The sequence below is a fragment of the Ostrinia furnacalis genome, unplaced genomic scaffold (assembly GCF_004193835.3).
Source record: "Ostrinia furnacalis isolate ACB-3 unplaced genomic scaffold, ASM419383v2 OfSCF7012, whole genome shotgun sequence".
Lineage (NCBI taxonomy): Eukaryota > Metazoa > Arthropoda > Insecta > Lepidoptera > Crambidae > Ostrinia > Ostrinia furnacalis.
In genome coordinates, this window is record NW_021137251.1 from 470,584 (window position 1) to 491,915 (window position 21,332).

Genomic DNA, 21,332 nt, shown 5'->3' on the forward strand with positions numbered 1-21,332 from the left:
TAGAGATAGATTCTTCTCACAAAGTTTTTCTCAAATCTTCGTTATCCAGCATAATCCGGAAAAGTTATTCTCCCAAAGCACTTTCATCTTCGTCATCCAGCAAAGTTCTTCTCCAAAAGCACCTCCATCTTCGTCATCCAGAAAGTTATTCTCCCAGAGCACCTCCATCTTCGTCATCCAGCAACGTTCTTCTCCCAAGGCACCTCCATCTTCGTCATCCAGCAAAGTTCTTCTCCCAAGGCACCTCCATCTTCGTCATCCAGCAAAGTTCTACTCCCAAAGCACCTCCATCTTCGTCATCCAACAAAGTTCTTCTCCCAAGGCACCTCCATCTCCGTCATCCAGCAAAGTTCTTCTCCAAAAGCACCTCCATCTTCGTCATCCAGCAAAGTTCTACTCGCAAAGCACCTCCATGTTTGTCTTCCAGCAAAATTATTTTCCCAAAAACCTCCACCTTCGTCATTCAGCAAAGGAGACAGGCACTTGGGTGTCAATTACTCTGTCTGTGCTCTGTCTGTACTCTGTTAATTTGTACCCATTTGTTAGTAACATTGTAAGCTAATGCTTTTATGAATGATACTTATTTAATTGTCATAAATGTGAAAGTTTTTATATTCCCCAGGGTGTGGTGGTGACGCTATTATGAACCGAATGACCTCTAAAGGCTCTTTAACGACTGGGCAAGTTCAAGGTGAAATTAACAGGATTCCTATGATTCACCAACGCCAATAGAAACTGCTTAAGGTAGAATCGTGAAGCAGGACAATTACCTCTTTTCATGGGCACTCAACGTTTACTAGGTACCACAGTGCGGTTGCCATAAATTGCATAAAATGCTTATGGTTTCCTTATCAGCTATTTGGTTACTATTTGTGTACATAATATTATGTTATGTAGTAGTACCTACTTATCTAGCTGTGCTACAATGTATTGTTGCTATGCACCAAGCTAGAATCTAGATCTTGTCGAATGCCAACAAAATTCATTAGTTACATCAAGAGGAAAAGAAAACCAAGGAGTAAAATCAGAAATTTGTTTATTTCGATAAGCCATGGAATTCCAAAATTGTTTGTTGATAAATCTTGGTCTTATGGATGTAATGTAACGGGCTGTAGCTGTAGCGTCCTTGAGTAGGTAAGTTTGTACGATTCTGTACCTATTCTTCATTCATAATATCACGATGACAGGCAAAATGCTCGAATTCTGTCATACATACCGTATTTCTCGTGCTAGTTTTTGGCAATTATATCCCTTTACTTATTACGAGGAAGATGCAATGTAACAATGACCTCATCTGAAGCTGCAGTATTATTATTTCCCTACTGGATATCCTCTCCAAACAAAGATGATTTTACCCAACCACTGAATACATTTTATTTAATTATAAATAACACTATGTATGAATCATCGGGCTATCGCGATCTCGTGTATTTATTTGCATTATACACACGTTCTAATGAGATTTCGCCAACATTTACATTATACAGGACGCCCACCAAAATCGTTGTCAGACAGAAATTAAAACATGCTATTCTGAAATAACGCTAAAAAGGTAGCACTTCGAATTTAAACCGAGTGTAGATTCAACACTGTTTTTGGTGAATTTATTGAATTAAAATATTTAGAACAATCACGGGCTTGATTTCTTGAGTGTTAATTCTTATTTTTGTGTCATTTCACAATAAAACCCTGAAGTTGAAGTCCATTCAACTTTGCCATTTTAATTTATAATTTTCTTTAACAATGACAAATTCATTCGTTTACCTTTTGATTTGATAATGGGTAGGTAACTAATACTTGCTATTTATCCTGGTTCATTGGATATTGATGCTTTGATTACAAATCATAACAATTTAGGTTATTTGTCAAAAATTGAAATATTGTAAATAGGTTTAGTTAGAATATTCGAGAATTATTTCATTGCCTTTTTGTGGACTATGACAACTATGATCTGAGCCTCTGATGACGTCGATATCAAAGATGCACAGCTCTATGCGCCGGCGCATACCCACTAACTACCATATTATGACTAGGTGTAGTTAATCCGGAAGTTTATTTAGGGCATGTTGCTGACTTGCCTGTCATTAATTCATTAGCTAGAAAGAAAACTTGGATGTACAGTGTGCAGTATTACACCCTAGTAAGGCAACGAACTAGCGAATAATACTGACATAATTCTCAACATGGTTAGAAGGAAATTGAAGTACATTAGGTATCGTAGTAAGTTAGTAACATAATTGTTCGATGAGTAAGATGATTCCGTGTTTGATGGGCACGTTTGGCCTTCGATCTTAGTTACTGCTTATGAATTTTCCGTAAGTGATCGTTGACCATTTAAATCGTCAGGTATTTTTAAATTTTAAACTTAGGGTGACTAGAATTTTGTAAAAACTGTAAACTACAAACACTGTTGAGTTTATCCAAAATCATGTATTTTTCATTCAATGGGATGATTGATGGATTGGTTACATTTTTAGACGAACTCCATGGTAAAAAGTTTGATGAATTTAAATGGCGGACGCTGTCAAACTTTTTGCATTCCCCGACTTGGACCCACAAAAAGAACATCGTCTGCTTGAACTTCGCTTTTTGTTTTACTCTTTTGAAGATTGATTGAAGATGCACCTTGTTAAGTTGTTTTAAATCATAGCTTTTGGTCCTTGGCAGGTAAAATATTTGTTTTTAAAATGTCAAATGGACGATTTCTTTCTAGATTTACTTTCATATTCATAAGTAGCTTGCTGTACTTTGTTCCCTTTACTTAGGTGAGTAGTGATTATTAAATTATGTAATTATTTTGTGCTGTATTAGTCATTCGATAATTTTGTTTACGGACTTTATTAAGTAAAAGAGTCATTCTATACTCATAGAGTAGTTACTGATTGCTATTGAACGTGTTTTTATTCAATTCAAATCAGGGTTCGAGGATATATATCAAGGGATATATATCTTGATATATATCGGATATATATCCGATATATATCAAGCCGGTTTTAATGATATACAGGGTGTTTGGCGCATCGTGTGCCAAAATGATTTGGTGGATAGAATGGGTCATTTCCTATATTTTCAGCCCCCATAACACGTTCTATGCCAGGCGGCTACTTTTATATTAATTTTTTTAGTAATTTCACCAAAATACCCAAATCGCATCATTTAATTTCGATTTAAAAAAAAACTACTAGGCNCCATGCAAACTTAAATGTTCAGTCCATTTTTAACTTTTCGGAAAACTTCAAAGCTGAATTAAAAAAAAACTAGATGATATTTGCCAGTAAATTTAGATTTGATGCAACGCAACATCAATGCACGTCAAAACAAAATATTTACTTTGAGGCTACGCCTAGTAGTTTTTTTTTAAATCGAAATTAAATGATGCGATTTGGGTATTTTGGTGAAATTACTAAAAAAATTAATATAAAAGTAGCCGCCTGGTATGGAACGTGTTATGGGGGCTGAAAATATAGGAAATGACCCATTCTATCCGCCAAATCATTTTGGCACACGATGCGCCAAACACCCTGTATATCAACTTTTAAAATTTGTTACTGTATTTGTACTTTTTGACATAAGATTTTTATATTTTTAGTTCATTTTGCCGTATTTCAAAGAAATTTTATGTTTTTGCTTTATTTCTCTGATTTTAAGTTATAAAAACATTAAAAACATGTTTATGTAACACTTATGCAATAGTATTCATGAATAATACAATAAAATAATAGTATGGCTTTCATACAAAATTGATATATATCAAAGTTGATATATATCCGATATATATCATAAATATCCGATATTTTGATATTTATAATAAATATCGGATATTTTCGAACCCTGATTCAAATACATATCTGGAAGTTTCTTGCGTTAAAAATGTGACCTTTACCAATAAGTAGAGGGCACTTACGCGTAACCACACCTTTGTTATTGCATAATAATTGTTGGAGCATGACTTATTTGCTGCAAATATCTTATCAGTCAGTATTATCGATTCGGCTTATCAGTAATCAGTAAAAATACGATATAGCACATCATTCAAGTGTTTCTACTGAAGATAATTTTACAGAATTAAATAAATAACGCGAATGTCAAGTTTATTTCTTTCAACATAAGTTCGATGAGGTTGTTCTGCTTCTTACTTTCGCCTTACGTGCACAGATCGTATCAAGGACTAAAACCAGTATAGATCAAGCATGTTTGATATAAAATTGTCGATTGCTGATACCTTTATAAAACTTCAAATTAGAAGTTACCTATTGCGTGACTTGAGACGGTTGGTTGATTCTGAAAAAATGTAACTGATCAATCGATAATTAAACTGCCTGAAAATCTGTTGAAAAAGCGATAGGTCAATTACTCACTGACTTAATAAAACATCTGACGAAATCTAGAAAACTACTTGACATCATTATGTAGCTGTTCGGCAGATCTTGCATGATGAAACTTTGTGCAAAAATTCGCCGAATTCAACACAGTATTTTTGTATTGTTGAAAATGGTCTTTTGAAGTATGGATGGAGGATTGAAATATGGAACTTAAACGCGAACAAATTCGCAGTATTTAATTTATGGTTGCTTCAATTTTTTTTTAATCGTATTTATCGTTTCTGACGAATAATTCCTCGTGTTAAGAATCAACTTTCCCGCTTAACAATTCATGAATTCATTCAAACGACACCTAAATCATGAAAGAAAATCTATCGCATTGGCTATAAAAGGAAATTGTTACATTCCTCCGGCGACAGACCTAGCGCGGGAAGTGTTGCGATTTGTCTTTGCGACATTCGTTTCCCCTGCGCTTGCGCTGCGTGACACCTGCCGACACGCGAAGGGTTGCCAGTTGGCCTAAGATGCGCACCGCGATAAGCGGTTATCACGCCATTTTATCGATTTTGCCCATACATTTTGACGTCGATAAAAGTTATCACGGCGCGCATCTTAGGCCTACAGGTCCAAAAATACAAAAGCCGGACTAGGTGCTTTATTTGACCGGACAGTTTACACTAAAAGCCTTTTTAAGCCATATTGTTTTCTAAAAGCCGAAAAATTTTTCCTATTAAAAATCTCGTCATGACTTTACTTGTGCGCTCGACTTTTGTCTGGTGCAGCTGCCACATAAAAAGCCTAACAAAAGACGGAGAGGCCGGACAATAAAATATTTGGCCGGACACGTCCGAAAAGAGCCAAACATGTCCGGCTAAAGCTGGACAGCAGGCAACCCTAGCTGCGTGACACCTGCTGTCACGCGAAGCATTCGATGATGCGCTTTATGTAACCGGATTCCTGCAGTTCACTCCAGTTTGACCGATCACTATCGATCATACATGAGTAATTTCAAACGGACTTGACGCAACGTAGGCAAATTAGATGCAATCAACATCCGCGGCTTTCCCCACTAATGCATGCAGGCTCTGTCGAAATTCGGGGTGTTCCATTTGCAATTCTAGAAAGTTCTACTAACTTTTGTTAAGCTATTGAAAACATGCTTACAAAGAAAAGTAATTAGTGGCCATATCGATTTCCACCCTCATCAACTACGCTTCATTGCCTAGCCTATATTCTTTTGCATTATTGCGTGGTATGTTCTGTGAATTATACAGTACACTTTGATCGATGGTCTTTCACTTTTCTAGGTTAGGCTGTTTGTTTACGGCGTGTGTAACTGGGTACACATTAATTACGACGGGGGCATTGTTCCCGCGTCCGCTCTGACATCATTCAATGTGTCGACCATTGAGAGATGGATCTGAGCAGCATCTATTGTTAGTGCGACAACAGCCGACCCACTTGTCGTCCATCCATAGCGACGCATTGTGCGAGCATCACGAACACGACTGGTGCACCCTCGGAATTGGACCGCATTCGTTCTACCTTTGTAGCCGAAGAAAAAACGCGGAACAACGACAATGAAGCTAAAATCACGGCCAATCGATGTTCTATTCCAGTAACTCGAGTCGTAAATGTACAGTTGAACATTTAAACTGCATAAGTGTACCAGGACGTCCGGTATAACACTTTTTGCTCATACGATTAAAAACTTTAAAACGCGATGAGTAATAGCAGTAAGTGTGTGAACATATCGAGGATATGATAATGGAAAGATTGTCTCTTCCTCGTGCTTCTTCGGTAACTACATAGGCTTGAGAACAATTTACTAGGTTAGTCGCTAGTCTAGCAATGTTAAGTAGGAAAATGTCAACTAGGCTTAATTTTCCATTTAGTTCATTAGCCTTCGCTCTGGTCTCCTAACGTTCTAGTTCTGAGTATTAACCTCAGTATTTTGCGTTCAAAATGTATCATGCTATAGCGACAGCAAAATTAGATGATAATAAGCCCCGTCAAGGTTAATTTCGATTGAACAGGCCGATTTAATGTTCACTCGAGTTGCCGTCTGACGCTTGCATCGCTCCTATCTGTTTCCGATACTATCAAGTGAATGTCAGAACAGAATTGGCGCGATAATGCTGACTGGTGAGCATAAAATGTGTGCCACATTACGCGTGGAATATGGCAATCTACAATATGAAGATTGGAACAGCAGGCTCCATTCAATTCATAAAACCAGGCAGTAAATCAGTCAATTCTGTCTATGATAAAACCAACTATTTTGTTGCAATGTTATTAATCGATTATTTCCAATCGCCGCAATCTTGACACATTCCTTTGCGATTGTCTCAGATTGTTGCTTGCCTTGCGTCCTTACTGTAGTAATTGCTATTACTCTTCTATGACAAGCAATCTCTGGCTGAGATTGAATTGAGTTTTGATAATTTTGTAATAGGTGAGGAATGCACCTACTGTATGAGCTTCAGCTATATCGGCGCGCGCCGCCGGTGCGTGAACGCAATGGGTGGCGAGTGCCGCCGCACGCGCATCTAGAGCGTTTGCCATTTACAGTTCGCACATCCAGTACGCTATGGAATTGCAATATTTCTTCAAAACTTCCGAGATATAAATATAATCAATTAATGCTTGTCAATTATCTGAAATCTAAAAGCTATTCACAAAGAACATGTTTATTGGATCTACTCAAGCGAAGCAGCCGAAGTCACTCGCGCGCCCCATCCTCTCCCAAAAGCTACTCAACCATGTCTTGTTTGTGTGTCTGACATGTCTTTCCCGTTGTATAGTCAATCCTAATTCTAGGTGAATGGTTTTCTCTATCTAAGATGTTTTTTCCAAACCATTTTATACTTTTAAAATAGCCTTCTTTAATCGGCTACTAATGACTTTAGTACGTTGCTAGTTTGCTATGGATTAGCTGCTACTGTGTCGCGTTTATGCTCAAAAATATCTTACAAATGTCCCTAATTATAATGAATTCATCAGTAACAGATATTTTGAACTTCATCAGCTAGTACGTGGCTGCGCATACGCATGGCAGTGTTTAGTTTACAATACGAATGTTATCGATGTTTTTAAACATTAACGCCGCTATAATATCAGTATGGCACCACGCCAAAGCTTTCATCGGCCCAAACAAACGATAACGGTGCCATTGTCATGGTGGTATTCCTCGATCGCAGTATCATAATGGGCGGTATAGCGCATCGGCTCATGCGACGTGCCCAGAATGAGAACGTGTATGAATGTCACCATAAGCTGAATCCGACCGTGACTTTCCACGCATTGCTCGCAAAGAATTCAATGGGCATGATATCAGAGGCACCTATAGTTGCAAATACGCGTTCGAATCTGTGTAAACAGATAAAGGTGTTTGAGTTTGGTAGATAAACCAAGTTCAAAGTGACCTTCGTTTAGCTTGAGCTGGCAACGGCAGATGTCAAGCGAAACGAGCAGTTAGTTCCCAAGCGAATAGGGAAGACCTGACAATTGTCGGCACAAAGCATCGTGGGCGGCGACGGATGCACATCCTCCTTACGGTAAGGATACAGGTATCCTGCATCTGGACCTTGAATCGTATTGGCCAGTGGGGCGCCGAATTTAATAGCGATCTAATTTTAGAATGCCAGCGCATTGGTTTTCGAGGGGCAGACAGACATAAATTTCTTTAGAAAGGTCTCGAGTTTGCGTAGGTAGTCAATTAATCATTCTTTGTAATAATCTTTTGCAGAGTTTTGCCTTTCCTCCTCTATCTAAATTGAAATCGGTACTTAATAATAATTATTGTTGCATTCTGTGCCTTATAAGTCAAGCTTGGTGTTTTATAAGTAGAATAGTTATTTTTCATGCCTTTGGTCTCTTGTTGTGAACTTATGATTCTCATGACAATGAATTTATCTAACCTTTACCTACTTATAGTGAAGTGAGTTTGTGTTCTTGACCTTTTGTTCATCTTTTCGCGTCTTTACTGTAATAGTCCTGTTGATTGAACTAATGTCTTTTCAGCGCTTAACTACATTGTTCCCAATTCCATTTTACTGCCTCGATATATGTAGACTGTCTAACTGCAGATCATTAACGGATATGTCGTCTGACGACTCATTTTTGAGTGAAAAAAATATGACGCCATTTGTCCGTCAAAGAACGACTAGGTATATCGTTGAATGGACTCCATTCTAATCTCATTGATCGACAATTTACATTGTTGATGCTGATTCACTTTTGTTGCATTCGAGCGACATTGCGTGTGCTACGTCACAATCGTGGACGTTCAATCATCGATCGCCATCTGTCACGGAGCCGCCACTTCCCGCACTTTCACTGCGCCGGCGCAGCGGTCGTAATATGAACTGGATAGTTGCATTACATGTTGATTGATGTTTGATTTTGTACGCTGGAGATAAATATAGCTGTGGTAGAGTCGTGTAGTAATAAGTAATAAGCAAGGAAAGCTCGTTTGGTACGACTGTGAATGGGCTGAAGATTGCGCTATCATAAAATTTCTTGTTTTATTGCCTAAGTTGGTTACTGGAGTGAGGATTGGATTGTTACTCTTGATTTTCTTAGCCCGTCTACGTCGTCTGTAATTGTAACTGTCATTACGAACATTAGGCGTACAATTAAAAAGAGGTCAGCGCTACGCTACGTGTGTAATCATCGTGAAAGTTTGGAACCTAAATTCAATCATTTTATCACAGTACGTTATCTAACTGGCAAAGAAACGGTAAGCCAGCGAAGGTAACAAAGCATCGTATGATTATTTTGCTCGTTAGCTCTGACTGGTGTGATTTCTCTTCATTAGTCTAGATTGTTATTGCTGCACATAAATTCTAGTATTTTGCTCAGATTCCGTATTGTTTGTTTTTATTTTACTATAGTTATTACGTGAAACAAGATCGTTATTTCCATTAAAATCAGAAGTCACGATAAATCAATTCATAAAACTAGAAATTTCAAAACCTATATTTTGTACAAATTTATTTTCATCTTAAAAATAACTGGCTTAAAATCATAATTAAAAAGCTATTGTATGTCTCCAGCTATTGTTTTAAGTATAGCTTTCATTAGAAGGTATAACGTAAACAATTTACTGTGTGCATTGCACATGAGATGTTTAATGATTGCAGCATTGGACGTTGATCAATCTGTTGTTCGTTTATTAATATGTCTCCTATGCATCTGTGATCTGTAAACAATTCTTCATTGAACCATCTAGCGATATCAAGTTGTATTACTTCGTAAAGGTCAACCGGTTGTTGCATTATCATTTACTGCGCTAATTTTAGGTAACGAAAGATTATTTGGCAACGCGTTTAATAAGTTTCGTTCTGATAGAACAAGTATACAAGAAGTGAAATGACTTACCGAAATATCATTCCATATTTGTGTTTTGTATAATTGTTGGGAGTCTAAATTCATAATATTCCTCTAGAGCAAACTTAATCATATTCACCTGAGATTAAATTCGTCAAAATCTTGTGAGAATTTTTCAACGCAATTTTATCTCAACGGTACTATAATTGTATCCGCTCTTACTTCGTGATTAACTAATTAATGTATCATGCCAGCAGTGTGCAGCTACTGTACCTTGCTCGTATTGATCCGGCCACCTGCATAGCCTCTCATGCACTTAAATAAAATGGCGAATATAGCAACGCGCAACTAACTATTGATCGCTTTGCTGAAAATTTACTGCTCCAAAAAGAACTGTTGTAAAAGACTTCTTATAATCTAGCCGGAGAAATTCTTAAAAGTTTTAGTGTTTTATTACACTTCCATTCTTTATACCTTTTGGCTAAGATTTAAAGGAAGGCTGTGTTGATGACTTCACCGTTAGCAGATTTTCCGCTTCTTTTCCTGAATTATTTTCAGGATGTTATTTACTACTAGATACTTCAATTTTCCTTACAAATGAATAACCAGTAAATTCAGTAACAAATTCAGCCTAGTTACCGTCATTATAACTACAAACAGTAAACACGTGTCTGCCACATAACACCAACGTAATTGTGACTTCCGTATAAACTTCAGCTTATTTCCTTATGAGTCATTAGCAATATTGTTTATCATTTGTCTGTCTGTCATAATAGGGTTCAATGATGATGACAGGGTTAGAGTTAGAGGCTGTTCTGGAAACTATTTGGAGATTTACAATTTAGAAACAGAGTTTCCAGAGTTCTCAGAATATGAACAACTTAATTAAGGAAGGCATGGGAGCAAATGTGACATCTTATTCTCTATAATAAATATCTAATTAAGAGGAACATTATTAAGATTTTTACAGAAAACAGACATTATAATTTTAAATTCTGATTCTGCATGTGTATAATATTAGCTATTCAACGCAATTTCATTCATATTCTTTCCCACATACTCACGCTTATTTTTTACTTTTAATATCACTTTTAATATCTGGTTAGGGTAATTAATTTAATTTTCAAATTAAAGACCCACTTTCCGCAAAGTAGTTGTAGGAATGGTCTAAATCTAAAGTTACGTAGTAGGTAGAGTAGAATAAAAGTGCCTAAATATAATTTGGAATTAAAAAATATTTGTGTGACGAAAGGTCATTTGAGTATTCCCGTTTATAGCAGACGTGAATTGTTTGCTCTTGTTATTATTATGTTATACGTAGGCGACTAGTGAACTGCCGATTTGGAATGTGGTGCGATAAGATTGCCACGAATTGTCTGCGAACACGTTCGATCAAATGGTATTAGATAAGTTAATACTTGACTTGAACTCGAAATTATGTTACAGAATTGGTTTTTATATTTTAACTTTTTCAATGCAATTAATTTGCTTAATTTAATGTCAGTAAATCCTTGGGCATTGAATATGCTAGCTAACGTTTGCAAATAGGCTGGTCTGTTGATTGTTGAGCCATCGACATTATAATAATAATTGAGAAATCGTTGTATGTGATTTAAATGAACTTTTGACTTAATCATCTTTTTGGATTGAAGACGCATGCTGAATTTAAATAAAAATCACTCTTATGTTTGAATACATTCGTATGTTGTACAAACATGTTCGACTTTTCTCGGAAGATAATCATTAAGGCTTTCAACCAGAATATCGAATATTGCCAGGACAATGATTCTATCTCACGATATTTTTAATGTGATACGTGCATTGTCTCTCAATTACTTGTGATGCCTTATTGACATTCAAAACACCTACCAAAAGGAATGTGGATTTGGACAGTGAATGATCAGGATGAAATTCCTTAACAATTTCATCACTACATGTCTTTTCAGTGCCATACTTTGATACTTTACGATGTCGGTCAACAGTAATACAAATTAAGCACTTAAAAGTATCTGCTTGACGTCTCAAATTTAATTGAAGACAATATTCATGACTTGCATGTTATGCATACCATGTGTTTGGTTACAATATGATATACGATATTGCAATTCATCTCATTCTTCGCATATTACAGTAACCTATTCTGTTGTGTAACTTCATACTTCTCGTACAATAAAAGATTTATTATAGTGACTGTTTTATCAAGATTTATGTATTGGTCAAGGTTGTTAGCTGCAGTTTTAGTGACTTTTTCTTTTTGGTTGTCTTGATTGGATATTATTTTTAAGCAAATTGCAAAAAAGTAAACTGTGTTTGCAAATCACCTATTTTTTTAAAAGAAAGAGTAGTAGATAACTGGTAACTAACCCTTAGTGCGTTTTGCGTTACTCTCCACCTGTACTAAGGATTTTATTTCTGTAAATGTTTACCACACGTCCTTTATTTGTGTAAATGTTTATTACTGAAGTGTAATTATTTTCTTACTTGACGTAAGTAATTGGTTTTGTATAAATTGTAGTTATCCGTTTATGGCCACACCACGTGTCGAAACAGCAGCACAATTTCATAAGAACATACCTACTGCACTGCCAGATACACATCGGTGTTGTCTTACAAACGTGTCCGTTAATTACGTGAGATTGTTGCTACAATAGAAACGGACATAGTATACTTGCTTAGGAACCGCTTAGAACTTTCTGAGTTCTGGACTAAGATTCTTATTCTGAAAGGACATGAGGGACTAGTTCAATTATTGAAATCGAATCGCCAAAATGTGTGAATTTTCACTAAACGACATCTCATATTTGAAACACTCCTCCATCCATAATCCAACAACTCTAATTTTGCTCAACCAGTTCCTTTCATTACTTAATTACCCTTTACACACGACGATACACGTACGTGAGAGTAACTTTGAAAAAATCTCATGCCCATGTAAACTTGTTTTTGCGGCCGCAATCGGCAGCGATCGCTCGTGAAAGATATTTACTCGCACACAGTGCCGCTCATTTAGTGTTGGGACCTGTCAGTGCTCGTTTACTCGGACTTAAAGTTGACTGCATTTTTTGGAACGAGAGGCGGCCAATGTAAATATTGATTTTATGTGGTTATTGTTGTTTTCGGATAAGTGTTATAGTTTTGTTTTATTACGAAAACAGTGATTATCCGAATGGAATACTTTTATTGTTATTTCATTGCATAAATTAATAATTATTACTACCACAAAATTAAGTCGCACGATCGTAGCTGGTCGGTCAAACCTCCAGTAGTTGATTGAAAACTATTTTATTTGTTATTTGATATTAAGGATTAGTGTTTAGTTGTTTTTCTATTTTAGTGCATCCTAAATATGAAGGATGTGTCGTAGCATTATTTGGAAACGCAACCGACTATGAAATTAAAGATTTTCATGACTAAAAAGACCAGGAAACACAATTTCGGGTTTTTACGGACTTTGAAGAGTAGAATACCAAATATGAAAGCTCAGGAGACGAAGTAGACCCTGAACATGAATCAGCAAGGCTGGCCAGACATTTTAAAAATACTATGTGGCAAGCAAAAGCTGAAACAAAAGCCACGTCCGCTACAAAATACATGGTCAATTTGGAAGAAAATTCAAACAAATTGAATTCGTACTCCAACTGAGTATCTCAATTGATTATTTTGATGACACATTTTACAAAGAGATGGCTAGGTGTACAAACTTGCACTACATGCGTTAAATCGATAAAGAATTAAAAACTATTAGAACCGAAATTGCTATAGTGTTCGGTGCAGATATTTTCATGAGATGCCTTCCGGACCCATGTTTGTATATGTACTGACACACTAGTATAAAAAATAGGGGCTTATTGCTAACAAAATAGTTCATAACCGATTTGTACACACACGACATTCCCTTTATGTATTTTACCATGACCAACTAGCAGAAACAGAACAAGACAACCGCTTTGGAAGGTGCAACCCATGATAAACAAAGGATCAATATACCTGCAAAGAGGTCCATCTTATTATTCAATCATTGAACGATATGAGTGGTGTAGATATTCTGGACTAACAAATGGAATGCCACCAAACCTTTATTACAAGATAATAGGGTTTTAAAGTTCTAGTTTAAATTTTGGACCTGGAGGTTGTTAATTCGCGGCGGCTTTAGAAAATTGATTGCACAACTAATGGTTATTCAAAAAAAGACATTTTAGCATTACTAGATTTTCGTTTCAGCATAGCTGAGGTTTTAAACAGATATCCTAATAAAGAGCATCGTGTCGAAAATTTACTAAACGACTCGACATCCATAAACAATATAATATAGACTTTTAAGGTCAGAAGGCAAATGATAACACAGATGAGAACGTTTACCTGGCTAAAAAGCACCGAGGTGTTACATGTTGGAAGGATGTTCTAGCTGGTCAAAAATTAAATGTGCTAAGTGAGATGTTTACCTGTGCCTTTCTCGCAAAAAAGCTGTTTCCAGCCATATCATCTTAAGCCATAAATGACATTTATTTCTTTATTATTAATTATAAAGTAATTTTGTTCTATTTTACAATCTCTTAATAATCATCTCGGACCTCATATTGGTACCAACCAAACTAATAAAGGTTTTTACTTTGCAAGTTTGTCAAAAGGTGGATATTTTTTAATTAAATCGTTTTTTGTAAGACCATTTGCTAAAAGAGGTTTAATTGCTTGTTAAATTATAGCTTACTCTTTACTTATAGGGGTCTCTTACCAAATGAATACTTATGTGCTCATAAATTAGTAGTTTTCATTAAATAAATTAACTAAATAGTATAACACTCACTATCGTGAGACTAACAAATTATACCGAAGCCTCACTATCGTGAGGGCATACTTTCAGGACAACTGAAAATGCAAATTTTTTCAAGTATTTTTCTAATCTTATTTAAACTCTAAAATAACCCCTAAGTAAACTTTTATTACGATATTGACACTTTTTTATTCTCGTGTGTAAAGGGTAGAATACGTTAGCTTGCATATATATGGGGCATCAATGGTTTCCTAACTATAGAATATTTACAGAGACAAGTATGTAATTAAAAAATAATGTGTAATTGGTACTACCGCGCCGTTCTATTCATGAATATAAACTAAAATGTTTTCGTGTGTGGTGACTGAGTTTCTTCCGCCATGCCACTTCTTCTCAGCACCAGTCCATTATGCTGTCCTGAAGTGGTGGTAGGGACGTGTATAAGCGCCTTGGAAAAGGCCTAAGTACTGAATAAACAACTTTGACTTTGTACGTATTATCAGCTACTTGTACTTAGAGTAGACTCACTACATTCACCTTAATTGTGTTCTTACGTAAAAGGACGGTTAGCGCAACGGTAGATTAAACGGGCAAAAACTTTAAACCCGAAACGTAGCAAAGCGTGAAACGTCTTCTGTTTTTACCGACTACTATTCGGCATGACCTACATTGACGACATTATTATAACTACTGGATTCTTCGAAAACCACAAAAAGAAACAATGTTAATAATTCTGCAAAACATCTTATAATAAAGTGCGTTGGATTGTGACGGTGTAAAAACAATCCCTGTGGGTAGCCATAATGGATAAGTGACCTCGTCTGGCGTTCGAGATAATAACACCTAACTAGGGTGTTATTTGTCAAGATTTCGCTGACATACTGAACGAGGTGCAAGGTGACTTTATGTAGAGTAATTGATAAATGAATAAATTGTTCGTTGTTATGCTATTATGTATGGAATTTCCAGTCAGTTATTCCAATTTCAAACTCAAAATAATATTGGTCGAATATTGATATTTGATTAATGGTTTCAAAACACCAAAGGTTATTAAGGTTAATTCAGTTCGCAATATTTTTCCTTAGTTACAAATAATTTTCTATTTACGCGAACACTGAAATTACGTATTACGATAATTAAAACAACAAAGTAATTTATTTCAAATAAATAACTACTATGCAATAGTATTACAAGGTATTGTTTAATGTTTTGAAAGTTGTTTCAGTAGCGAAAAGCGTAATTTCTGGTAGATACTTCTACATAATATTGGAGAAGATTTTGTCTACGGAAATAATCTGTAGAAATAAATTGCGTGATTTTATAAAACGTTTAAAAGATGCATGTATGAATCTTAATGTGTTTATTAATAAAAGGAACCTTAATATTAAAATAATTTATATTTTATTAAATTTTTATTAGCTTTTAGTCTACACCGCCAATTTTCGTACGTTCAACTCTTGCAAAATGCAGCGTGTGACTCACAAACACTGCATTCACAAGTATTAACACATGCATTGAGCTAAACCAGTGGTTCTTAACCTTTAAGTCATGAGGGACCGCTTTACCAAATTTCTGTCTTGTCAGGGACCACCTCATAATCGGTCAAAATCAGTTTGACTGCAAAAATGAGTTAATAGTGGTTTTAACCAAGGTGTGCAAGTGCACTTCGTGGACCACTTGGAATGTCTCCAGGGACCACCAGTGGTCCGCGGACCACCGGTTAAGAAGCACTGAGCTAAACGAAACATTTTATGGTCACAGTTAACAATGATAAAACTCTAGAAAGTGTAATTCTGTTTGAAAATGTTATAAAAGTTGAGATATGTAGGTAATTTGCACTGAGTTAGCATACTTTCTACTTCTGAAAAAAAAAGTTACTAACTATTTATACAGTTAACTTAGGTAGATTCGTACATCTTAATACTACATCTCAATTAATTACTTAAAAGAATTTAGTTTTGTAACGTATCAAGCTTAGAGCGTAGACGAGTTGGGTTGAAAAATATAAGGGTTATCAATTTTGAACCTAGTTTGATTAGTAAAATAAATAGAATTTGGTCACAACAATACATACAGCAAACAAATTAAACTTCAATATTACAATACCACAGAACTATTCACGGTCGCACATTGTATGTATTATTGTTATTATAGTTGTAATACATATTTAATTATGTAACGCTCACGTTGCATTGCAATGTTTGCGTTTCCATCTAATTTTGGTTTTATCTTACTAATAACTCCATATTAAAACAATTAAAACACTATTTAAATTTAATGTAACAGCTAAATAATGTAATAATAGATAAATAACTGTTTGTCATAATATTCTACAGATTGTTGCTGTCTGATTTATTTTATAGTTACGCACTTTTTGTTATTGTGTGGAAGTAAATTAATTATAACTGTATTATGTTGAAAAAATAACAAGGTTATTAACTTACGGAAGTTTTTTTATAGATTCAGGTGTATTTTTTCAAGAAATCGTATATTTTATTTTTATCATTAATCAATTACGAAATGTTTGTGAAATAATAAAACCAACTACCTAATAATTACTGGAATGTAATAAAAATTATACGACTCAATAAATCAATGCCAACTGTTTATTGAATGGATTAGTATTCTTTTTATCTGCAAAATGAGTAAAGCGTCTTTGTTGTGTGTGTCACATACTTTTTTTTACTTTAAACCAAAACGTCTAGCCAGGCTAAATTCTCCCTTCTATAGACATTAGATATGGCTAAGCTCATGCAGTGAAGAATACATGACCTGGTAATAATAACTAAACAGTAAACTTACACCCGGCTATAACCCCAATTATTCACATTTCAGGTGGTGCCTTCGAAGGCGTAGAAGACCAAGTCTCGCCCTTCGGCTACGGCAGGGGCGAAGGCGTCGACGCCGGCCACGGCGACCCCGAGTGGATCTGCAGCAAAGAGAAGCCCCGATACGACCAAATCTTCCAATCCCTGGACCCCATCGACGGAAAAGTCACTGGAGCTGGTATGAACCTCTACACCTTAAAACAAATATGCTCGCAGCCACACTTGCGCGGTACAATCACTGTGAATAAAGCACTCGATGCCATGCTCTCTTCCACACAAAATTGCTCAATGCTAACTCAACTGTGCATGGAACTCAAAGATCGTAAAGACGAAGGCAATACACTTGAGAAAATAACTGATGCGTTGTCAATTGCAGCTCAAAACACTAATATGATTGCGCAGTTTCTTGTCAATCAAAGGGTTGAGGAGCCTCATAGTAGTAGAATGTCAGGTGCCGTATCCATTCATAGTTTTAACGATTCATTTACTGATGATGGAGTTAGAGCTACAACTAGCATCGATTATAAAGTAGATTCAACAACACCAGAACCCAAAAATGATGTCGATGATAACGATGAAGTAGATTCCGAATGTAGTTCTGATACAGACGAACTTAAAGCGCCTGAATACAATCTTAATCTAGACGAAAGTAACCGCGGAAGCTTTTTTGAACCAATATTCAATTCGATCAAGTTTATTTTTCTTTTAGCACTAAATATAGTTACTATAATGATCACAACCCAAATTATGTTCGTGACATTGGCCTACATTTTTACTGGAGAAATATATTTGGAATTTACTGTCGACCAAACTCCAGAAACTTGGTTCGATAAAGCAAAAGTTTTCGCCTTTGGCTCTAACGAAGAAACAATTCGGGTACATTCAATCTTTGAGATATTTCATAGGCACAATGTTGTGAATATTTTGAAATATTTCACGCGAAGTATGAGTAATAGTACTTTGATCTATTAATTAACTGTTTTAGAAACTTCCTAGTTCCTAAGTGATTCGCATCTATTATTATAATTGTGTCTACTTAGGCCCAGAACACACGGTGAAACGCAATTGCAACGAAACTGCAACTTCTAGTTGCTTTTGAGTTGCATCTAAGTTTCTGCCATAAATTCCATTGAGAGACCACACATGACGCGACCAGTTTGAAACCGGTTTGAAAGTTTGGCAGAAACTTAGATGCAACTCAAAAGTAACTAGAAGTTGCAGTTTCGTTGCAATTACGTTTCACCGTGTGTTCTGGGCCTTAGTGGACTTAAAGTTTTTAAGGATGAAATCCAAATCATGACAAAGTATCTTATTTATTAAGATTTACGATATCGGTTCAATAAATCTATATGACCTTATTGTAAGAAGTACTTACTTAATTTTCTATACTTTGGTAAAGAGAACCCTTTTTGTGTTTATTGTTTTCTGGGTGTGTATTCTAGTCTTATGTCTTTACGGTCTTGGTTTGTTAGGTAAAAATTGAAAACGGTTATTCAAAATTAGCGTCGGTTATTATTGTTGCATGCGTGTTATCATTATTAGATATGGAAAATCCAAATTATTTTGTTAATTATTTATTGCGAAATTGTTTTATCCGTTGATTATATTGGAATAGATTCAGTTTTAGGCAGGAAAATGCGCACTGGCACATCAAGGTACCTATTTCACTTGTGTTAAGTGCTATTTTGGAATGAAAATGCATAGCTTGATGTTCTGGTGACTGTATACAGGGTGTTAGGTAATGGGTTTATAAGCCGACACTAGCCCATGTTAACATGTGCAATGTGCATATAAATGGTATGGTGAAGTCAGAAAATTGATATCATCATTTTTTTTAAACTTTCATACAAATCAGATTTTACAAATTTTATTTTGTATGCAAATTATAAAATAATAATTATGATGACATAAAATTTCTGACTTCACCATACTATTTATATGCACATGTTAACATGGGCTAGTGTCGGCTTATAAACTCATTTACCTAACACCCTGTATAACGGTGTATACTTGTGTGGCTGTAAATATTGGCAATGATAAAGTCATGTGTTCACAAGGCAACAATGAAGNTGGGTTAAGTAAGATTTTCATATAATTACTTTGTATGTAATGTTGTTGGTACAGTCCTCTCAACTTAAGCTGAGAATTGCATTTGTGTGAGTGCACACCGATAGTTTAGAGTGGCAATCGGCTTGAAGCGCGGCGCGCGTCCCGCGCATGGTTTATTATAGCAAGCGGCCTGAAGCGCGGCGCGTCCGTCACGCACCGCTTCCTTGTCGCTCACATACTTCACTTCACCCCCGGTACTGGCAGCATACTAGCAGATACGTGTAATTTTATGTAATTGTGTTCCAAATATTAGTGAAATGGCTCCTACTGTAAGTGAATTTCCTGTACGAAATCCATTAAGCAGCCAAGTGAAAGAAATTTTATGCAAATTGAATACGTATTTTAAAGGTTTGAACGAAAAGTTTTTAGTCTGTTTTNCAAGTGATTTTGCATACCTAGTAACATTCTCAATTGTCATTTTTTGTTTCGACGGAGTAAAAAGTAAAATTACGACAATCTGTCGTAATAGAAAGACAAGCGAATTAGCTACATCGTCATGTGATCCACGTCACATTATTTCGTCAGTCTGAAACCTTGATGACGTGTCTGTTTCGTATTAGACAGCGCTCAATACTCGATTCAATCTTTAGCATAAATTCGACCCGAGGTTTTGACATTCAACCAAGTTTCGATCGAGGTTGAAAGTGGTTTCTGAATATGGACCCTAAATCCTCATTTTTATTAGGACACAAAACATGGTTTCAGCAAAAGTTGCGATTGCAATGTGCCGATACTAAAGCGCGTTCCGAGACGTTTCTTGTTGGACTTGTGACCGACTGTAATTTGCTTCAATCGCGGCCTATGTAAACACATGACTTTATTCTATCACCGCCTAATCTATCTATCCTTATCCCTCACTCTACCCCCACTTTCTTCAACAGCGGCGAAGACAGAGATGGTGAAATCGAAACTGCCCAACTCCGTGCTCGGAAAGATCTGGAAACTTTCCGATATCGACAAGGATGGTTTCCTCGACGATGACGAGTTCGCACTCGCTATGCACCTCATCCGAGTCAAGATCGACGGGCACGACCTCCCTTCAGAATTGCCCCCACATCTCGTGCCCCCTTCGAAACGCAACTAAATATTTGTTGTGTTCCAGACGAAGACAGCGCACCAGAGCCGTCTATGAGGGCAGTCGAACAAGACACAGAAAAACAAAAGAAAGTAAGAGGACGCAATTTGTGTTGTATGTAGCATTCGTTCTTCGGTGTCGATGTCGACTGCTCTCTTAAATGTGCTTTGGATATTTACAGTGAGCTTGGTCTATGCAGACTTGGGTCTATATTTTGAATTGATCAAAATGTTTTGTGATTTCGTCAGTTAAAATGTACTGGATGCTTTGCCACACTGGTCTCTGAAGCCGCAATGTATTTCTAAATTGTAAGTACACAAATTGTATGTTTGAAATATGTTATTAATACGTCAGTGTTTCAGGAATGTTTAATATTAAATGTATTGAGTAGACAGGCAGCTAGAATTACCAAATTGATAAATTATAATGTAATGCCTACCACAGTTAACAATATCAATAATTCTTTGACGCATTTTAATTCTGTAATTATGTTTGTTCAAAGCTTTAGCTTGTTTGTTACACCTACAAATGTATGTCAGCGTATTATAAACTGAAGCAACCCATGTTATTACAATAAGCATCAACATTATTATAAATGTAATCTATGTAATTAGATAAGACTATATTCAAAATCCCAACTAATATTATAAATGCGAAAGTAACTCTGTCTGTCTGTCTGTCTGTCTGTCTGTCTGTCTGTCTGTCTGTCTGTCTGTCTGTTACGCTTTCCCGCTTAAACCTCGCAACCGATTTTGATGAAATTTGGCATAGAGATAGTTTGAGTCCCGGTAAAGAACATAGGATAGTTTTTATCCCGGTTTTTGAAACAGGGACGCGCGCGATAAAGTTTTTCTGTGACAGACAAAATTCCAAGCGGGCGAAGCCGCGGGCGGAAA

The 21,332-nt window shown here is 36.1% G+C and overlaps 1 protein-coding gene across 1 annotated transcript in view; it reads left to right on the forward strand.

Annotated features, from left to right (window-relative positions):
* Past1 (putative achaete scute target 1) overlaps nucleotides 1-21,332 on the forward strand; it is a 28,997-nt gene that overhangs the window by 5,738 nt on the left and 1,927 nt on the right. The window contains exons 2-3 of the mRNA XM_028318747.1: nucleotides 17,260-17,430; nucleotides 20,243-21,068. Coding sequence (XP_028174548.1) covers nucleotides 17,260-17,430; nucleotides 20,243-20,445 — 374 coding nt within the window. The 3' untranslated portion in view covers nucleotides 20,446-21,068. The remainder of the gene's footprint in view (nucleotides 1-17,259; nucleotides 17,431-20,242; nucleotides 21,069-21,332) is intronic.